The sequence below is a fragment of the Peromyscus californicus genome, unplaced genomic scaffold, assembly GCF_007827085.1.
Source record: "Peromyscus californicus insignis strain IS unplaced genomic scaffold, ASM782708v3 Scaffold_13__1_contigs__length_99412109, whole genome shotgun sequence".
Lineage (NCBI taxonomy): Eukaryota > Metazoa > Chordata > Mammalia > Rodentia > Cricetidae > Peromyscus > Peromyscus californicus.
The window spans coordinates 97,907,964-97,925,533 of record NW_026294424.1 but is presented as its reverse complement, the minus strand read 5'-3'; the positions used below and the strand labels follow the sequence as shown (position 1 = coordinate 97,925,533).

Genomic DNA, 17,570 nt, shown 5'->3' with positions numbered 1-17,570 from the left:
ATGGCATGCCACATAAACAGAATTCCCCCAGGATCTTAATAAAAACAAATACCCCCTTTGTTTTTAGACACTTAAATGCTAATCCTTTTGTGGTTCTTGGTGTGATAACTGGGTTCTCACACTATTATGTGAAGTGTGCTGCCCTCAAACCTATTCAGTGTCAGCAAATGAACTGTCCAGTTAAAAAAAATACCAAGTGGATTACTGTATATTATTGTTGTATATTGTACTGAAAGTTTAACACAAGAAGGTGCATTTGACTCCTATGCTCGTGAACATATGGAGAAGAGGCAACTGTGTGCAAAGATTCCTTATGGAAGAGACTTACAATGTAGACAGGAACTGGCTTCTCAAGCAGTCTCAGCTCAAAATGGGCACTGACACAGAGTGTTTGTTTTTTCAGCTACTACTTTAAATGGTATCTGCCAGACATGGTGTCCCAGAGTGTTACTTTAATACTTCTGTGATATCTGACTCCAGCCTTTCCCTCCTCTCAGACTAAAACTGTCTGGGGAGATCTAGAATATGGAGTTCACTCTTCCATTCTCTGGATCTAATTCCTATGGAAGCAGAAACTAAGATGGCAGGGAACTGTCCTTGACTTTAATTCAGGGAGACAGAAAAAGCCTTACTCAACATAGACACTGATTTAAATGTTATTAAAATAACAAAATTAGAACTCAGACAAATGGGTAATAGTGCATCAAGTACCTAATAAGAAAAAATAAAGAGTTGTTTCTGTTCATTATTAAATAGATGCTCAATGAATTATAGAAAATGTATAAATTAAGAAAAAGCATAAATACATGAATTAACTTACATTCACAAAGTATATTAAAGAAATGACCAGTCAGCCGGGCGGTGGTGGTGCACGCCTTTAATCCCAGCACTTGGGAGGCAGAGCCAGGCGGATCTCTGTGAGTTCGAGGCCAGCCTGGGCTACCAAGTGAGTTCCAGGAAAGGCACAAGGCTACACAGAGAAACCCTGTCTCGAAAAACCAAAAAAAACCAAAAAACAAAAAAAACCAAAAAACAAAAAAAACCAAAACCATTACAGTCAATTTCTGGTTTTTACAAGCATATCTCATGTTATTTCTCAACAAGAGTGCATACTAGTTAGACTGCGGCATTTTTAAGCATGACTGTGTTCACGGTTCCCAGTCGGGTGTGTGATAACTTGTGGTGTGTCAGATGTAACAAGTACCTTCTGAAAGAAGTTACAGTAGTCTCTTCTTAAGATGTAGACTGCTACTTCTCTCAACCCTTCCAGGCCGTACATGTCAGCCACGTTCAGTATCTGACTAAAGAAAACACATGTCAGTTGATAATTCTCAAACGTAAAATCAAAGTACAATACACAATAATTTCTTGATAATATAGTATGTCCAGAAAAAAAAATCTTAATTATAACTCTATTTGCTTTACATACATAGGTCAAAGTTGTCGGCACAGACACAGGACTTGGTTGTGGCAAGGAGGGAGGAAGAACTGAGATGCTGTGACATATAGAATAAAAGTGCTTTAAAGGCTATAATTTTTTTTTTTTTTTTGGAGACAAGGTTTCTCAGTGTAGTTTTGGTGCCTGTCCTGGATCTCGCTCTGTAGACCAGGCTGGCCTCAAACTCACAGAGATCCACCTGCTCTGCCTCCCGAGTGCTGGGATTAAAGGTGTGCACCACCACCGCCTGGCTAAAAGCTATAATTTTGTAAAAAAAATTTATTTTATGTATGTGAGTATTTTGCCTGCACGTATGTCTGTATACCACATGCATGCCTGATGCCCTTGGAGGCCAGAAGAGGGCACAGGATCTTCTGGAACTGGGGTCACAGATGGTTGTGAACCTCTTCAAAACCAACAAGTACTCTTAACTACAAAGTGAGTTTTTAATCTTTCCAGTCTCACACTTACTGTTTTTAAGTATCCCCCCAAAACATAATCAAAACAGAACAAAATAGACAATAAAAGTTAAGCTGCTACTTCACTGACACTTTGCAAAACAGTTCAACAAAAGAGAACCCATATAACTTTTATGTTCAAACTCACTTTTAAAAAGTAATACATACCCAACATTAGCTTTGTCTGGTAAATCCAAAGTCCCTCCATATATAAAATGCATCACAACATTCATTTCTACATGGGTGATACTGCAAGAAGAAAATAACACTCAAATCTAGAAAGTTAGGGTTTAATTAATATCAATAATACATCCTATTTTCCCATAAACTTGAAGTTCTAACCTCTATTATTCAAATAACATCATGTCAGTATAACATTAATTTAAAATCAGCAGCTCTGCTAGGCATGGTAGTGCACACCTTTAAACTCAGTACTTGGGAGGAAAAGGCAGAGAGATCTGAGTCTGAGAACTTGGTCTATGTAGCAAGTTTTCAATCAGCCACAGCTACACCATGAAGCCCTGAATCAGAAAATAAAGCAAAGGCTGGAGAGCTGACTGAACTGTTAAAATACTGTTGCTCTTGCAGAGGACCTGGCTCAGTTCCCAGCATTTACATGTTAGCTCACAGCCATCCTTAACTCCAGTTCTAGGGAATCCAACACCCTCTCCTGATCTCCACAGGCACCAGGCACACACAGGGTATACACACACACACACATACGTAAACACACATATATACAATATACATATATATGTATGAACATGTATATATGCAAAACATTCATATACATACAATAAAAATAAATCTAAAAAAATTAAAACAACAAAACATCTCTAGCAGCTATGGATTTTTATGTAAGTTTAAAATGTTTTATATTTTTAAAGTCTTTTTCTTAGTCTTTGAGGATTTCATATATTTTAATTTTTACCACATTCTGTCATATCCCCCAACTCCTCCTCAATTTCATGTTCTTTTTTCTCTTAAAACAACAACAAAAACAAGAAAAACTAAAAACATGGAGTGATCTATGTGGAAAGTGCTTCTGAGCACGAGGCATGCCCTGAGCATGGGGCGTGTCCTGGAGTAAGGCTGATCTGTCCAGTCACTTCACTGTGGGGCATTTACCCACCAACGCTACAGTTCCCCAGAGTTTTCTTGAATGGGAGCAGCAGGAAATATTAGATAGAAAGATTTAGATTGTGGAGATAAGCAGATAGAAAATAAAGGATAGCCTCGAGAGGGCCTGGAACCTATTCCAATGGGCCCTGTCTCTGCACCAGGGTTTTTATAGAGACGCCAAGGGGTGGAGCAAAAGACCTCCCCCCAGCATAGCCAAGTGCAGACCATCTCAGACACCTGCACTCAGGCCCGTGGTCCTAATCATCCTCTCTATGTGGACCTGCTGGGTAAAGCCACGAGGAACCTGAAAATGGGCTCCCAGCCTCCACCTCCTTGTCCTGGCAGCTGTCATCTGTGAACAGCTTCCTGAGGGGTGGGACTTCGTACCCACTGCCTCTCCTTCATGCTGGGGTTTTGTCTGGCTTGAGCTTGTGTGCATCTCGCTCATGGTGTCAGAGTCTCTGTGAGTGTGTGTGGATCTGCTCTGTGTCTAGAAAATGCTGTTTCCTTAAAATCATGAATCACTTCTGGCCCTTACAATCTTTCTGCCCCCTCTTCTGCATAGATCTCTGAGCCTTGAGGGGAGGAGTGTGCTAAAGACACGCCATTTAGGGCTGAGCATTCCTAAGTCTCTCACTCTCTGCATGTTGTCCAGTGGTGGGTCTCTGTAAATTACCACCTACCACAAGAATAAGCCTCTCTGATGAGGGCTGAGCAATGCACTGATCTACAGGTATAGTAGTGTGCCACAGAGTCATGAGCAATGCACTGATCTACAGGTATAGCAGTGTGTCACATAGTCATGAGCAATGCACTGATCTACAGGTATAGCAGTGTGTCACAGAGTCATGAGCAATGCACTGATCTACAGGTATAGCAGTGTGTCACAGAGTCATGAGCAATGCACTGATCTTCAGGTATAGCAGTGTGTCACAGGAGTCATGAGCAATGCACTGATCTACAGGTATAGATAGCAGTGTGTCAAAAAGTCATGAGCAATGCACTGATCTACAGGTATAGCAGTGTGTCACAGGAGTCATGAGCAATGCACTGATCTACAGGTATAGCAGTGTGTCACAGAGTCATGAGCAATGCACTGATCTACAGGTATAGCAGTGTGTCACAGGAGTCATGAGCAATGCACTGATCTACAGGTATAGCAGTGTGTCACAGGAGTCATTTTATTGCTGTGTTAATTTAGCACAATAATTAGCCTCAGTTTCATTAACACTATCAGGTATGAGTTCTACCTCATGGAGTGGGCCTTAACTTTTAAACATGGTTGGTTACTCCCGTAATATTCGTACCACTACTGCATTGGTAGAGTATCTTTCAGGTGGGTCATTACTATAGCTTCCAAGGTTCATAGCTGGGTGAGACTGAGGCTTAGTTTTCTCTCGAGTTGTAGGTTTAGCATCTTCTCACGCTATGACAGCTACCCAATGGAGATGAAGCTTCCAGTTGAGTACTAGCTACATTTTCCATGTTCTATGCTACAAGTATGCAGTGTCTTCAGCAACAGGGTCTTACTATCAGGTTGTGGAGGGTAACCAGTGAAACTGGCAATACCCTTTAGTGTCTGGGGAGGGCCTAAGGGGCCCTTTTGGCCAAAGACTCAAAAAAAAATGCAACCTACTCACGGTACTGGGGTTTTTATTTGGTATCATATGATATCTAGTTGGGACACTGTCTTCCTCATTATATGAATGAGTCTTTTAAAATCCTTTTATATATGTATATGTATTAGGAAGCTCCTACAGCAGTAAGTTTTAATTCGGCTTTTTACAAGGCTTGTAGTGTTAGCTATCCATCCCCACGTTTCCAAGTCTACCCTGTCCTCCCCACCCTTTTAACTCTCTTGTTCTAATTTCCCAGTTGTCTTTTATAACACCACATTCTATGTCCCCTTAAGTCCCTTCTTTCCCCGATCCTTTACTAGCTTCCTAACCTCTGTGGGTTCTCTAAATAAAGCACACATATTCAAAAGCATAAATGGTAACATATAAGAGAAAACATACATGTTTGCCTTTCTGGGTCTGGGTTACTTTACTCAGGATGACTGTTTCTAGTTCCATCCATCTACCTGCAAATTTCATTTTAACAGCTGAATAATTTCCCATTGTGTAAATGTACCACATTTTCATTACCCACTATCAGTTGGACATCGAGGCTGTTTCAATTTCTATTATGAGTAGAGCAGCGATGAGCATGGATGAGCAAGTATCTCTGTTGAAGGTTGCAGATTTCCTTGGGTGTGTGCCCAAGAGCTGTGTAGCTGGATCTGCCAGTAGTTTAACTTTTTGAGGAACTGCCACACTGATTTTCATAGTGGTTGACAAGTTAGCTCTCCCACCAGCAATGGATGAGTGCTCCTCCTATTCCAAATCCTCACCAGCACGAGCTGTCATCTGTTCCACTGATTTGGCCATTCTGAGTAGAGTAAGATGAAATCTCAGTGTGGTTTTAGTTCCTGTTCCCTGGTGGGTAAGGATGTTGAACATTTTTAAAGTGTTTCTGAGCCATTTGTGGTTTGTCCTGTAAAGACTCTCTTTAGTTCTATATCCCATTTTAAATCGGGCTGTTTTCTTGATGTTCCATTCTTTTGAGTTCTTTGTGTTCTAGCTTTCTGTCAGATAATTGGTAAATACCTTTTCACATTCTGTATGTTGCCTCTCCTCAAAGTATAGTGTCTTTTGCTTTATGGAAGCTTTTCAGTCTCATGAGGCCCTATTTTCTTTTTTTTTTTTTTTTTTTTTTTAGTTTTTCCGAGACAAGGTTTCTCTGCGTAGCTTTGTGCCTTTCCTGGAGCTCGCTCAGTAGACCAGGCTGGCCTTGAACTCACAGAGATCCACCTGGCTCTGCCTCCCGAGTGCCGGGATTAAAGGCGTGCGCCATCACTGCCCGGCTCATGAGGCCCTATTTATTGTTGGTTTTAGTGTGGTGCCATCGGGATCCTGTTCAGAAAGTCTTTTTCCTGTGCCAATGAGTTCAAGCCTATTCCCTATTTTATTTTCTACTGAATTAAGGATATCTGGTCTTATGTTCAGGGTTTTGATCTATTTGGAGCTGGTTTTGTGCAGGATGATAAATATGGATCTATTATCTTTCTTCTACATGCAACTTCCAGTTTGGCCAGTACCATTTGTTGAAGATGCTGTCTTTTCTCCAGTATGTAGTTTTGGCTTCTGTCTTAATTTAGGTTTTCATTGCTGTGAAGAGACACCATGACCACAGCAACTCTTAGAAAGGAAACATTTAATTGGAGTAGCTTGCTTGCAGTTTCAGAGGTTCAGTCTATTATCACGATGGGGAGCATGGTGGTGTGCAGACAGACAGGGTGCTGGAACTGAGAGTGCTACATCTTATAGGCAATAAGAAGCTAGCTGGCTGTCACACTGAGGGAAGTTTGAGCAAAAGAGACCTCAAGGCTCACCCCTACAGTGACACACTTCCTCCAACAAGGTTACACTTCCTAATAGTGCCTCTCTCTAGTAGTTCCACAACCACCATAGCTTGTTTGTCTAAAATCAGGTGTCTGTAGCTTGTATGGCGTCATGTCCTGGCCTTCTATTCTACTATTCTAATTACATTGATCAGTGTGTTCATTTTTACACCAATACATGCTATTTTTTATTGTTATATCTCTATAGGACAACTTGAAATTGGGGGTGGTAATACCTCCAGCAGTACTTTCTTTTTTCAGAATTATTTCAGTTAGCCTGTTTGTGTGCATGTTTCCACATGAAGTTAAAGATTATCTTTTCATTTTCTGTAAAGAATTGTGTTGGAATTTTTATGAAAATTGCTTTGAATGCACAGATCGCTTTTGGTAGCACAGTCATTCTCACTATACCAACCCTACCAATCCATAAGCATCCGTTCTCTTGTGTCTGCTTTAATTTCTTTCTCCAATGCCTTAAGGTTTTTATTATACAAGTCTTCTGCTTGCTTGGTTAGAGTTACCATAGGATAATATTTTTGAGGCTATTGTGAAAGTTATTGTTTCCATGAATTCTTTCTCAGTCTATTTGTCATGTGTATATAGAATTTTTGTATGTTAACTTTGTATCCTAGTACTTTGCTAAAAGTATTTATCACCTGTAGAAGTTTCCTGATTGTAGCATGAATCTTAGAGAGTCTTATTAATAAAATCAAACCCGAGGCCAGTTATTGGGGTGAATGCTGGTAGATCAGAGAGACAGAACAAGCCACAGCTATCTCACCTTGCCAATTCCTCAGCTGGTCCTGTTTTCTCAGACTGGAAGCTTCTGTGTCCTCATCCCAATGGCTCTCAGCTGAACTGCTGCTAGAAGCCTGAATGCTTAACCAGCCAAATGCTTCTAGTTTCTGGTCCTCACGCCTTATAAACCTTTCTGCTTTCTACCACCACTCCCTGGGATTAAAGTCGTGAGTCACCATGCCTGGCTGTTTCCAATGCGGCCTTGAACTCACAGAGATCAGAGGGATTTCTGTCTCTGGAATGCTAGGATTAAAGGCGTGTGCTAATATTTCCTAGCCTCTGTATCTAGTGGCTTTTCTGTTCTCTGACCCCAGATAAGTTTATTAAGGTACACAATATTTTGGGGAACACAATACCACCACACCTGATGGAGTCTTTAGGATCATTTACGGAAAAAATTGTACTGTCTTCACACAAGGATGACTTCTTCCTTTTCTATTTGTATCCCCTTGGTCTCACTCAGTCGTCTTATTGCTCTAGCTAAGACTTCAAGCACAATAGTGAACAGGTAAGTGAGAGAGAACATCCTCACCTTGTTCCTCATTTTAATGGAAATGCTTTTGAATTTTTGTTGTTTTTTTCTGTTTAGAATGATTGCCTTTATTATGTATCTTGAATCCGTAATCTCTCCAGGACTTTTTATCATGAAAGGATCTTTGATTTTGGCAAAGACTTTTCTTGCATCTTCTTCCAGAATTTTTGAGTTAGAAGGGATTTTAGAGGTTGCTGTCCAAATTTTTTATTCATTCAGTCCTATCTACTGCTGGGAATGTAGCTCAGTGACAGAGTATGCAAAGCCCTTGGATTCCATTTCCAGCACTATACACACACACACACACACACACACACACACACACACACACACACAGATATAATCTCTCCTCAGCACCTTTGATAAGTAGCCTCTGGCTTTACTTAAAATGAACACTTTTATTCACTATAGGGCTCCTTGCTATACATACAAACTTTTTTTTTTTTTTGAGACAGGGTTTCTCTGTGTAGTTTTGGAACTGTCCTGGATTTCATTCTGTAGACCAGGCTGGCCTCAAACTCACAGAGATTCACCTGCCTCTGCCTCCCAAGTGCTGGGATTAAAGGCGTGTAACACCACTGCCAGGCTCAAACTTCTTAATTACAACTTACCAAAGGCTCTAGCTTGGCTGGTGTCCTGAATTAGGTGAAAGAATAAAGACACGACTCAAGAATTGACATTTGTAGTAACTGTACGATTTACTGACTCGGGTGATGACCTCTGCTATGTTGAAATTTAATCTCCACTATAGGACATTAAAGACAGAGCCATGTGTTTAGGATTGTGCATTCATGAAGATTAATGGATTATCTTTAAAGTTGGTCTACTATAAAACCAGTTGGACTAAGGTCTCTGGGGGTGCCCTTGTCTGTGACACTTTGGGGCTCAGCTAGCAGTAAAGCAATCATCAGATGTATCTCATCAATCTTGGACCAGAATACCCCAGTTCAACCAAGCAGAATGTTAACAAGGCTTCCCCTTTCCTTTACTCCCTCCCTTCCTTTCCTTAATTTTTTCTTTTCTCTCCCCTTTCATTCCTTCTCTTTATCTCCTTTTCTATACCATTCTCATTCATTTTGAACTCAGAATCTCACTAAGCAAGTTAGACTGGCCTGCTACTACATGGCCCAGGCTGATTTCCTCCTGCTTCAGGCTCAGATTGTCTGTTTGACTCTAATTTAACCAGTCTGTGGGATTGTTATTAGCAACAGAAAATAAAGATAACTTCCTTCCCTTTTCATCTCAAACTTTCATTAATACTATCTTGTTGATGGCATTGTTAAGAATTATCTTTCCCAATATACACCACTCTATTTGAAAGGGAATCAATGTATCTGGTTGGCAGATAACAACTGACTGGAGAGAGCCTAAGATAAGAGATAAACTGACTTTGTCCTGTAGGTAGAGTTTTCCTGCCTGGCCCACAGTCAGGGCAAATCTCTCTCACCTGCCAGTCCCACAGCCGTCAGACCTGACCAAGTAAACACAGAGACTTGTATTGGTTTCAAACTGTATGGCCATGGCAGGCTTCTTGCTAACTGTTCTTTCAGCTTAAATTAATCCATTTCCATAAATCTATACCTTGCCACATAGCTCGTGGCTTACCGGCATCTTCACATGCTGTTTCTCATCGTGGCGGCTGGCAGTGTCTCTCTGACTCAGCCTTCAACTTCCCAGCTTTATTCTCCTCCTTGTCCCGCCTACACTTCCTGCCTAGCCAATGGCCAATCAGTGTTTTATTTATTGACTAATCAGCAACACATTTGCCATACAGAACATCCCACAGCATTGTCCTTCGTTTAAAACTTTATCATTATCACATGTATGCATAATGCACACACATGGGTGCACATGCCGCGTGTGCAGGTGGAGTCAGAGGGCAACTCTGTGGCGTCTTGTCATCTTCTACCATTACATGGGCTCCAGGGGCTGAAGTCAGGTTTTCAGGCTTATAGAGCAAACGCCTTTACTGCTGAGCAGTCAGTCTCTTTTCTGTTTGGATCATCCAGTGGGAACAGGTGAGAGAGACAATGTACACCTATTATGCAGAAATCGTTTCAGGGTGGGCTGACTTATAGGCAAACAGTAACTCAGCCAACTTCGGTTCTTGCAGTAAAGTACAATTGTGGATTAGTTCAATGGAACACTATAAAAGATTTCTGTAAGATATAAACACTGTCTTGTTTTCTCACTTCATCTGAAGATTCATGCTGTGGATATCGTTCTGTATAAATAAAACACTGATTGGCCAGTGGCCAGGCAGGAAGTATAGACGGGACAAGGAGAGAGAAGAATTCTGGGAAGTGGAAGGCTGCGTCAGAGAGACACTGCCAGTCGCCGCCATGACAAGCAGCATGTGAAGATGCCGGTAAGCCACAAGCCACGTGGCAAGGTATAGATTTATAGAAATGGATTAATTTAAGATATAAGAACAGTTAGCAAGAAGCCTGCCACAGCCATACAGTCTGTAAGCAATATAAGTCTCTGTGTTTACTTTGTTGGATCTGAGCGGCTGTAGGACTGGCAGGTGGTAGAGATTTGTCCTGACTATGGGCCAGGCAGGAAAACTCTAGCTACAACAGACAAATATATTTTAAGATTTAAAATGCTTTTAGTTTCACTGTGCCTTAGAGAGTGCCTAAGTGAGCTTATATTAAGAGAATTAAGGTAAACCTGAGTTCCAACCAAAGCATTTAAGACATAGCTCTCTCTATAAACACTCTCAGTCCGACAGAGCCCAGCATTTACAACTAATCACAAAATGTTAGTTTAAAATTATATTACACTCAGAAATACAAGATGTAGTACACAATTTCCTTATTTTTCTTAGATTCCTCAATAGTTCAACTTTATAATTCCTTTAAAATCCTTTATAAGACAATCTCTCCAGTTAGATAACAATGACTAGTTCTTTCTTTGCAGCTGTGGCTGCAAATTACAGCCCCACCAATTAGGAAGCTGAGATTTATTACATGTGTATTGTTGGGATGACTCTGTTTCTTATCATTTACTTAAGAAATGGAATGTGACCTTAAAATGTAACTCCTATACTCATCATGAAAGGGTCAGTTGGGTATATATAGCTGTGAAAGACAAAGAGATTTGGAACCAATGTGAGAGAATAAGGGGAACCAACATGAGAGAATAAAGGGAGCCAATATGAGGGAATAAAGAGTATTCAAACATGAGAAAATAAAGAAAGAAACCATCAGAACATGTGCGAATTCATTCTATTCCTAAAAAAGCCCTCAGATAAGAAGCCCGAAGTTTCGCTAAGCTGTAGCTTTCTCTTTGAGCCCTAGTCTGCAGCCTTGAAGCTGGTCTCTCGGGCTACAATACTCTACCTCAAAGAATGACTGGCGTGGTGAATGTGGAGGAAACACAGAAAGCATGAATGGGATTATTACACATTGGCTGAGGACAGAGAAGAACAAAGACATAGGTGATATGTGTCAGCTGGTTAAAACTGTCACCAACTTACACAAAATTTTAAGATCTGTTACAGGAAAACAATTAGACACGCACTCTATAAATTACTTTCTTTTGCTGAGGAATCCCTTACTTGATACAGTTCTTTGACTCTGAGCAACAAAAAAACCATGTCATTTAAATGAATGTCAAAAAGTTGGCTCAGTAGGTAAAGCCCTTGCCATGCAAAGTGAAGACCTGAGTTTGATCTCCTGAACTCACCACAGGAGGAAAGAATGGGCTCCTAAAAGTCGTTCTCTAACCCCCACACATATGCTGTGGTATTACACGTACACACGTACACACACACACACACAATGTAGAAAAAAGGCTTTAAAGAGTTGAATTCTGAATCAAACTAGTATTATTCCTTAATTTGAATTCTCACTGAATTCAGTTTTCATAGAATATATTGACAGTTCTTTTTTAAAAAGGCAGACGTCTATACTATATAAAACAGGCCCAGCCAATTTCCAAAATTAACACAAAAGCAGCTACCCTTAAGACCACCACACTGAAAAGATCTGGCTTCTGCTAGCTCAACCTTTCCTACACTCAGAGGGCATTTTAAATTCATCTCAAAGAAAGAGATCTCATCAGTATGATATACAGATCTTTCAAGTTGTTTTATTTTGTTTTAAGATTTTTTAAAAATTTTTATTTATGTGTCTATGTGTGCTGGTGCCCACGGAGTCCAGAAGAGGACATCAGATTCCTGGAACTGGAGTTACACACATCTGTGAGCTGTCAACATGGGTGCAGGGAAACTGACATGGGATCCTTTGTAGAGCAGGAAGGTCTCTAACCTATGCACCATCTCTCCAGTCCCCTCAAGCTGTGTTTCAACACGGATAATGTCACCAACAGATCTACTTTTTCACTTCTCTTATCCACAGGCTATAAACCTTCCAGTCTGCCATTTAAAATATACCATAATCGGAATGCACCCATTATGAAGTGACTGTGTCCTCCCCAAATTCAAATATTGATGCTCCAACCTTCAGCATGTGGCAATGAGGCTACTAAGGAAATAAATAAGCTAAAGTTATGCCAGAGGATGGAGCCTAGGTAGAACAGGATTAGCGTTCTTAAGAGACACACAAATAGCAAAAGCCACGAGAGACGCAGAGTGCAGCTGTCTACAAGCCCTGGTAGATGTCGGCTTATTAACATCTTGAACCTTCAGTCCACAGAACTGTGAGAACAGGTTTATGTTATTTCAGCCACTCAGTTCTGGTATTCTGTTACAGTGCCTGAGCAGATTCATACAGGATCTCTACTACTAAATGCTCTCTACTGCCTTTTGTTTCAGAAAATGTCATTTGTTGAGCTCTACTGAGCACAGAGGAGTGAGCGCTTTGTGTGTCTTCTGTAATTGAGTCCAGTCACACTGCCTCGTAGAACATCACACTCACTTACCCTTGAAGAGTGACACACTCTTGGGAGCTTTCAGCCCAGCAGCCACTCAGCATGGCAGCAAAATAACCAGACCTGGCACTTAAAATGGCCCTGAAGAAAGAGGAGGAAAGCAGGTGAGCATCCACATACTGCGCAAGCGGACTTCTTATCAACCTTCAGCCTGTATCTACACAACCTTACTTGTCTGGTTTGTATTCACTGATAGAATTCCTGTAACAAAAATTATGAACATAGTTATAGTTAAACATTTTGTCTGTTTAAAACTAACTCAAAAGTCAAGCTTGATAGCACACGCCTGTAATCCTACACTTGAAAAGCTGAGGCAAGAGGATCAAAATCTACTTGGGCTACCTCATGAGACCCTGTCTCAAAATACAAAACCAACAAACAAACAGAGTAAAACACTAGTTACAGTGCCCTTATTATCACTTAAACTCTTCCTCTTAGAGTTCTTTACACTTACAAGACTAAGAAAATAAGCCATTTACAAATGGGGAAATAAAGAACAAAGATGTACTTACTAACTTTCAGGAGCATTATTAAGAAAAAGACAAGGGTCGGGCAGTGGTGGCGCACATCTTTAATCTGAGCACTCGGGAGGCAGAGGCAGAGGCAGGCAGATCTCTGTGAGTTCCAGGACAGGCTCCAAAGCTACACAGAGAAACCCTGTCTCAAAAAAAACCCAACCAACCAACCAAACAAAAAACAAACAAACAACAAAAAAAAAAAAGAAAAAAAAAAAGACAGATTGAAGCGATGGTTCACTGGTTGAGAGCACTGGTTGCTCTTGCAGCAGCCCCAGACTAGGTTCCCAAACCTACAAGGCAGCTGACAACTGTCCATAGCTCCAGTTTCAGGGCATCCAAAATCCTCTTAAGACTGTGGGCACTAGGCACACATATGGTGCCCATAAACACATATAGGCCAAACACTCATACACATAAAAATAAAAATAAATTTTACAAAAAGGGAAAGAGCCGGGCGGTGGTGGCGCACGCCTTTAATCCCAGCACTCGGGAGGCAGAGCCAGGCGGATCTCTGTGAGTTCGAGGCCAGCCTGGACTACCAAGTGAGTTCCAGGAAAGGCGCAAAGCTACACAGAGAAACCCTGTCTCGAAAAACCAAAAAAAAAAAAAAAAAAAAAAAAAAAAAAAAAAGGGAAAGATGTAGAAATCATTGTCAATGATTTTTGTAAGAGGAACTTTTTAATAGAGGTTCTGAGATCTGGCTTAGAATTCACCACAGTTGTGTTTGGTAAAAGCTGTATTCTAGGCCTGAGACAATGACAGAAGAGAGATTTCCTTTTGAATTTTCATGAGGTCTTCTCAAATAAAATATTAATCAATTATTTAATTCCGAATACCCAATGATTTTATCTGTATTGGGTTTTACTGCAGGTCTGAGAATGTACACTGAGTAAGACATAGAGAACAGTGTTAACTCTGGTGGGGGATGGGCTGGAGTGGAGAGGAGGGAGGGAAGGGCACTCTGTCAATGGCTTACTCGCACATATGCATGCATATGCACACATATGTACATGTACTAGAAAATAAGCATGTGTTAAAGGCATCTGTATGACCACTGTTGGCAGGGTGGCGTCCTGGCAGTCTTCACAGGCTTGATGGGCACTATTACAACTTGACATATTAAAAAGGAGTTTTGGTAGACAACCCAGGATTCAAGTTTGAATCCTCAAAGTCAAACTCTAGGATGAAGAGGTCAGGAAACAAACAAGTCCTTGTAATGATAGCTTTGAATCAGTCAATACCTGACGACAACAAAGTGATCTAGTCTACCTGCCATCCAAAAGCAAGAGAAATCCTGTCTATATTAAAATAGCATCACCCAAGAGTCACATGCCTGTGCTGGATAGTTTTATGTCACTGTGACACAAGCTAGAATCACTGGACAAGACAGAACCGCAATTGAGAAAATGTGTCTTTAAGATTGGGCTGCAGGCAGGCCTGCAGGGCATTTTCTTAATTAGTGATCAATGGGCTAGGGCCCAGCATAAATGTGAGTGGTGCCACCCCTGGGCAGGTGGTCCTGAGTTCTACAAGAAAGCAGATGAGCCATGGTGAACAAGTCAGTACACAGTATCAGCTCCTGCCTTCCAGGTTCTTGCTCTGCTTGAGTTCCTGTCCTGATTCCTTCAGTGACAAAGATGTGGACGTGTAAGTCAAATAAACCCTTTCCTCCCCAAGTTGCTTTGGTCATGGTGTCTCATTACAGAAATAGAAACATTAACTAGAACATAGGTCACAGTATAAATTTTTGGTAAAATGTCAAGAAATAATCCAGAAACAAAACCGCAAACTGCATATTAGTGAAGCGGGGAGGTAAAAAAAATTCCACTTATACTAGTATGGAAAAGGTTCCAAAACATAGGAACAAATGTAGCAGAAAAAATATATATAAAAATTCTATACTAAACTTACACAGAACATTATAGACAAATTCTGAATGACCTAATAGAGAGCTAAAGTCCACCCATTGATTTGATTTTTTATCCTATTTCTGGATTTGCCAAGTGTTTTCAGTGTACACACACACACACACACATACACACACACACACACACACTCAAACAAGCACCAAGAAAAAGAAAAAAAAATGAAAAAACGGAAGGCATAATTTCAAACAACACAATGTCACTTACTAGAAATCAGTAGTCATCAAGACACCTCACACCACTTACAGCAAACAACTAGGAATAGAACCACCACTAAATGTACAAGTTAATATTATAAAATCTTCAAGGAAAGGAAAACACAGGTGGAAATCTTTTAACCTCGGAGTAGACAGTGATTTTTTTAATATGTTATTTATCATTATTTTACGTGTATAAGCGCTTTGCTGACATGTATGTGAGAGGGGGCATCGGATCACCTGGGACTGAAGTCCCAGAGGGCCGTGGGCCACCACTGAGCCATCCATCTCTCCAGCCGTGGACAGAGATTTCTCAGAGGACAAAAAGCACAACACGGAACTCTTCCAAGTACATCAGCATATTCACCAGGACAGACATTCTGTGCCGTCAGAACCAACTCCATATTTAACTCAACTGAAATAATGAATGTTCTAGGACTGCGAAGGAATTGAACTAGAACTCAGTAATGGAGATGCAGTGAAAAATTCCCTAGTATTTAACAATTAAACACACTGTATACAATACATTGGTAAAGAACTTTCAAAAAATTAGGAAACACATCTTTAATTTAAAGAAAGAAAAATACATCACTGGACCCAGTGGCACACACCTTTAGTCCCAGCACCCAGTGGCACACACCTTTAGTCCCAGCACTCCAGAGAAAGACAGGTGGGATCTCTGTGAGTTCTAGGCCAGCCAGGGCTACACAGTGAAACCTGTCTCAGGAACATACCACAATCTGTGGCACTCGGCTGAAGCATTGCTCAGAAAACCTTTAGCTTTTAAATTCCATCTTGGAAAAAGGATGGCTCAGTGTGTAAATGCTTGGTGTGCAAATGTAAGGGCCTGCGTTTGCATCACCAGCACTCACACTGTCTGGAGAGATGGCTCAGTGGTTAAAGCTGTCCTAGAGGACCCAGGTTTGATTCTCATCACCCGTACGGTGGCTCACAAACGTCTGAGACTTCAGTTCCAAAGGATCTGACACCTTCTTCTCACCAGACATGATGGAACACACCCGTAACCCCAGCCTTAGAGGCATAGGGAGATGGAGACGGGTAGATTTTAGGGGTTACTAGCCAGCCAGTCTACTTGAAAGTTCCAGATTCAGTGAGAGACCTTGTCTCAAAATACAAGATGGTGGGCCTACAAGATGGCTCCGTGGGTAAAGGCACTTGTTACCAAACCTGATGCCCTGAATTCAATCTCTGGGACTCACATGGTGGAAGGAGGGAACTGCCTCCCACAGACTGTCCTCTGATCTCCATCAACATGCCAAGGCATGCATGCATGCACGTACACACTAAAAATAAATGTACTTTTAAAATAATATAAGGTAGGCAGCAACAGAGGAAGATACTTGAGGCTGACCTCAGACCTCCAAAACTGTACCTACAGGAAGCATACTTGTAACAAAATGCAACACGCACGCACGCACGCACGCACGGAAAGAGAAAAAAGACTCATAGGTTCCTCTCCATGGTCTAAGAAATACAGGAGCCAGGCATGGAGCACATGCCTGTAATCCAAGCATTGGGAAGGCAGACAGGAAGAGAGTGCAAGGCTGCCAGTCTGGTCTACACAGACAATTCCAGCCAAGACTACAGAGCAAGACTATCTTAAAAAACAGAACAAAACAAAAAGCATAAAGTATGACAAAGGCAGAGTCTTTAAAGTCTGACAGAGTCTAATGAACAGATTACATGCATTACAGTTTATGATTCCTTCCTAAAGACAGAAAGACAAATGGCAAGAGCTTTAATTTATGAGATGTTTGTAGTAACGTGGTGACATTTTGTTTGTGCTCTAACAAATAAAGCCTGCCTGGAAATCACTAGTCAGCCATAGAGACCAGGCAGTGGTGGCTCACACCTTTAATCCCAGCCCTCGGGAGGCAGAGGCAGGCGAATCTGAATTCGAGGCCAACATGGTCTCCAGGACAGCCACAGCTACACAGAGAAACTCTATTTCTCAAAAAACCAAAAACCAAACCAAAACAAAACCACCACCAGCGCACTGACTTGTCCTTCCAGGACGTCTGCCTCGGCAGCCTCTCTGACTACACTAACCTCACTAAATTTAAATGTGTGCACTCTGTTCTGTTCTGTGCTTCATCCCTCTTCCTCTAAGGATCTCAGTCTCAACAACACCCACAGTCTGTGAGTGCTCATCCAACAACTGTTGCAGGGTATTTTTTGAGAGAGGCTTCACTAAGTTTCTCAGGTTTATCTGAACTGACTGGT

General features: G+C 41.2%; 1 protein-coding gene and 1 non-coding gene across 3 annotated transcripts in view; one reads left to right on the top strand and one right to left on the bottom strand.

Annotated features, from left to right (window-relative positions):
• Btbd8 (BTB domain containing 8) overlaps positions 1–17,570 on the bottom strand; it is a 70,146-nt gene that overhangs the window by 31,516 nt on the left and 21,060 nt on the right. Inside the window, exons 5-7 of one of the 2 annotated variants that reach the window (XM_052735679.1) lie at positions 12,678–12,767; positions 2,065–2,145; positions 1,205–1,301 (exon numbers count right to left, since the gene is read on the bottom strand). In XM_052735679.1, coding sequence (XP_052591639.1) covers positions 1,205–1,301; positions 2,065–2,145; positions 12,678–12,767 — 268 coding nt within the window. The remainder of the gene's footprint in view (positions 1–1,204; positions 1,302–2,064; positions 2,146–12,677; positions 12,768–17,570) is intronic. The other variant, XM_052735680.1, reaches the window with a different exon arrangement.
• On the top strand, positions 82–182 carry LOC128109197 (small nucleolar RNA U13). The gene has a single exon (XR_008217737.1). It is a non-coding gene; the product is annotated as a small nucleolar RNA U13 (small nucleolar RNA).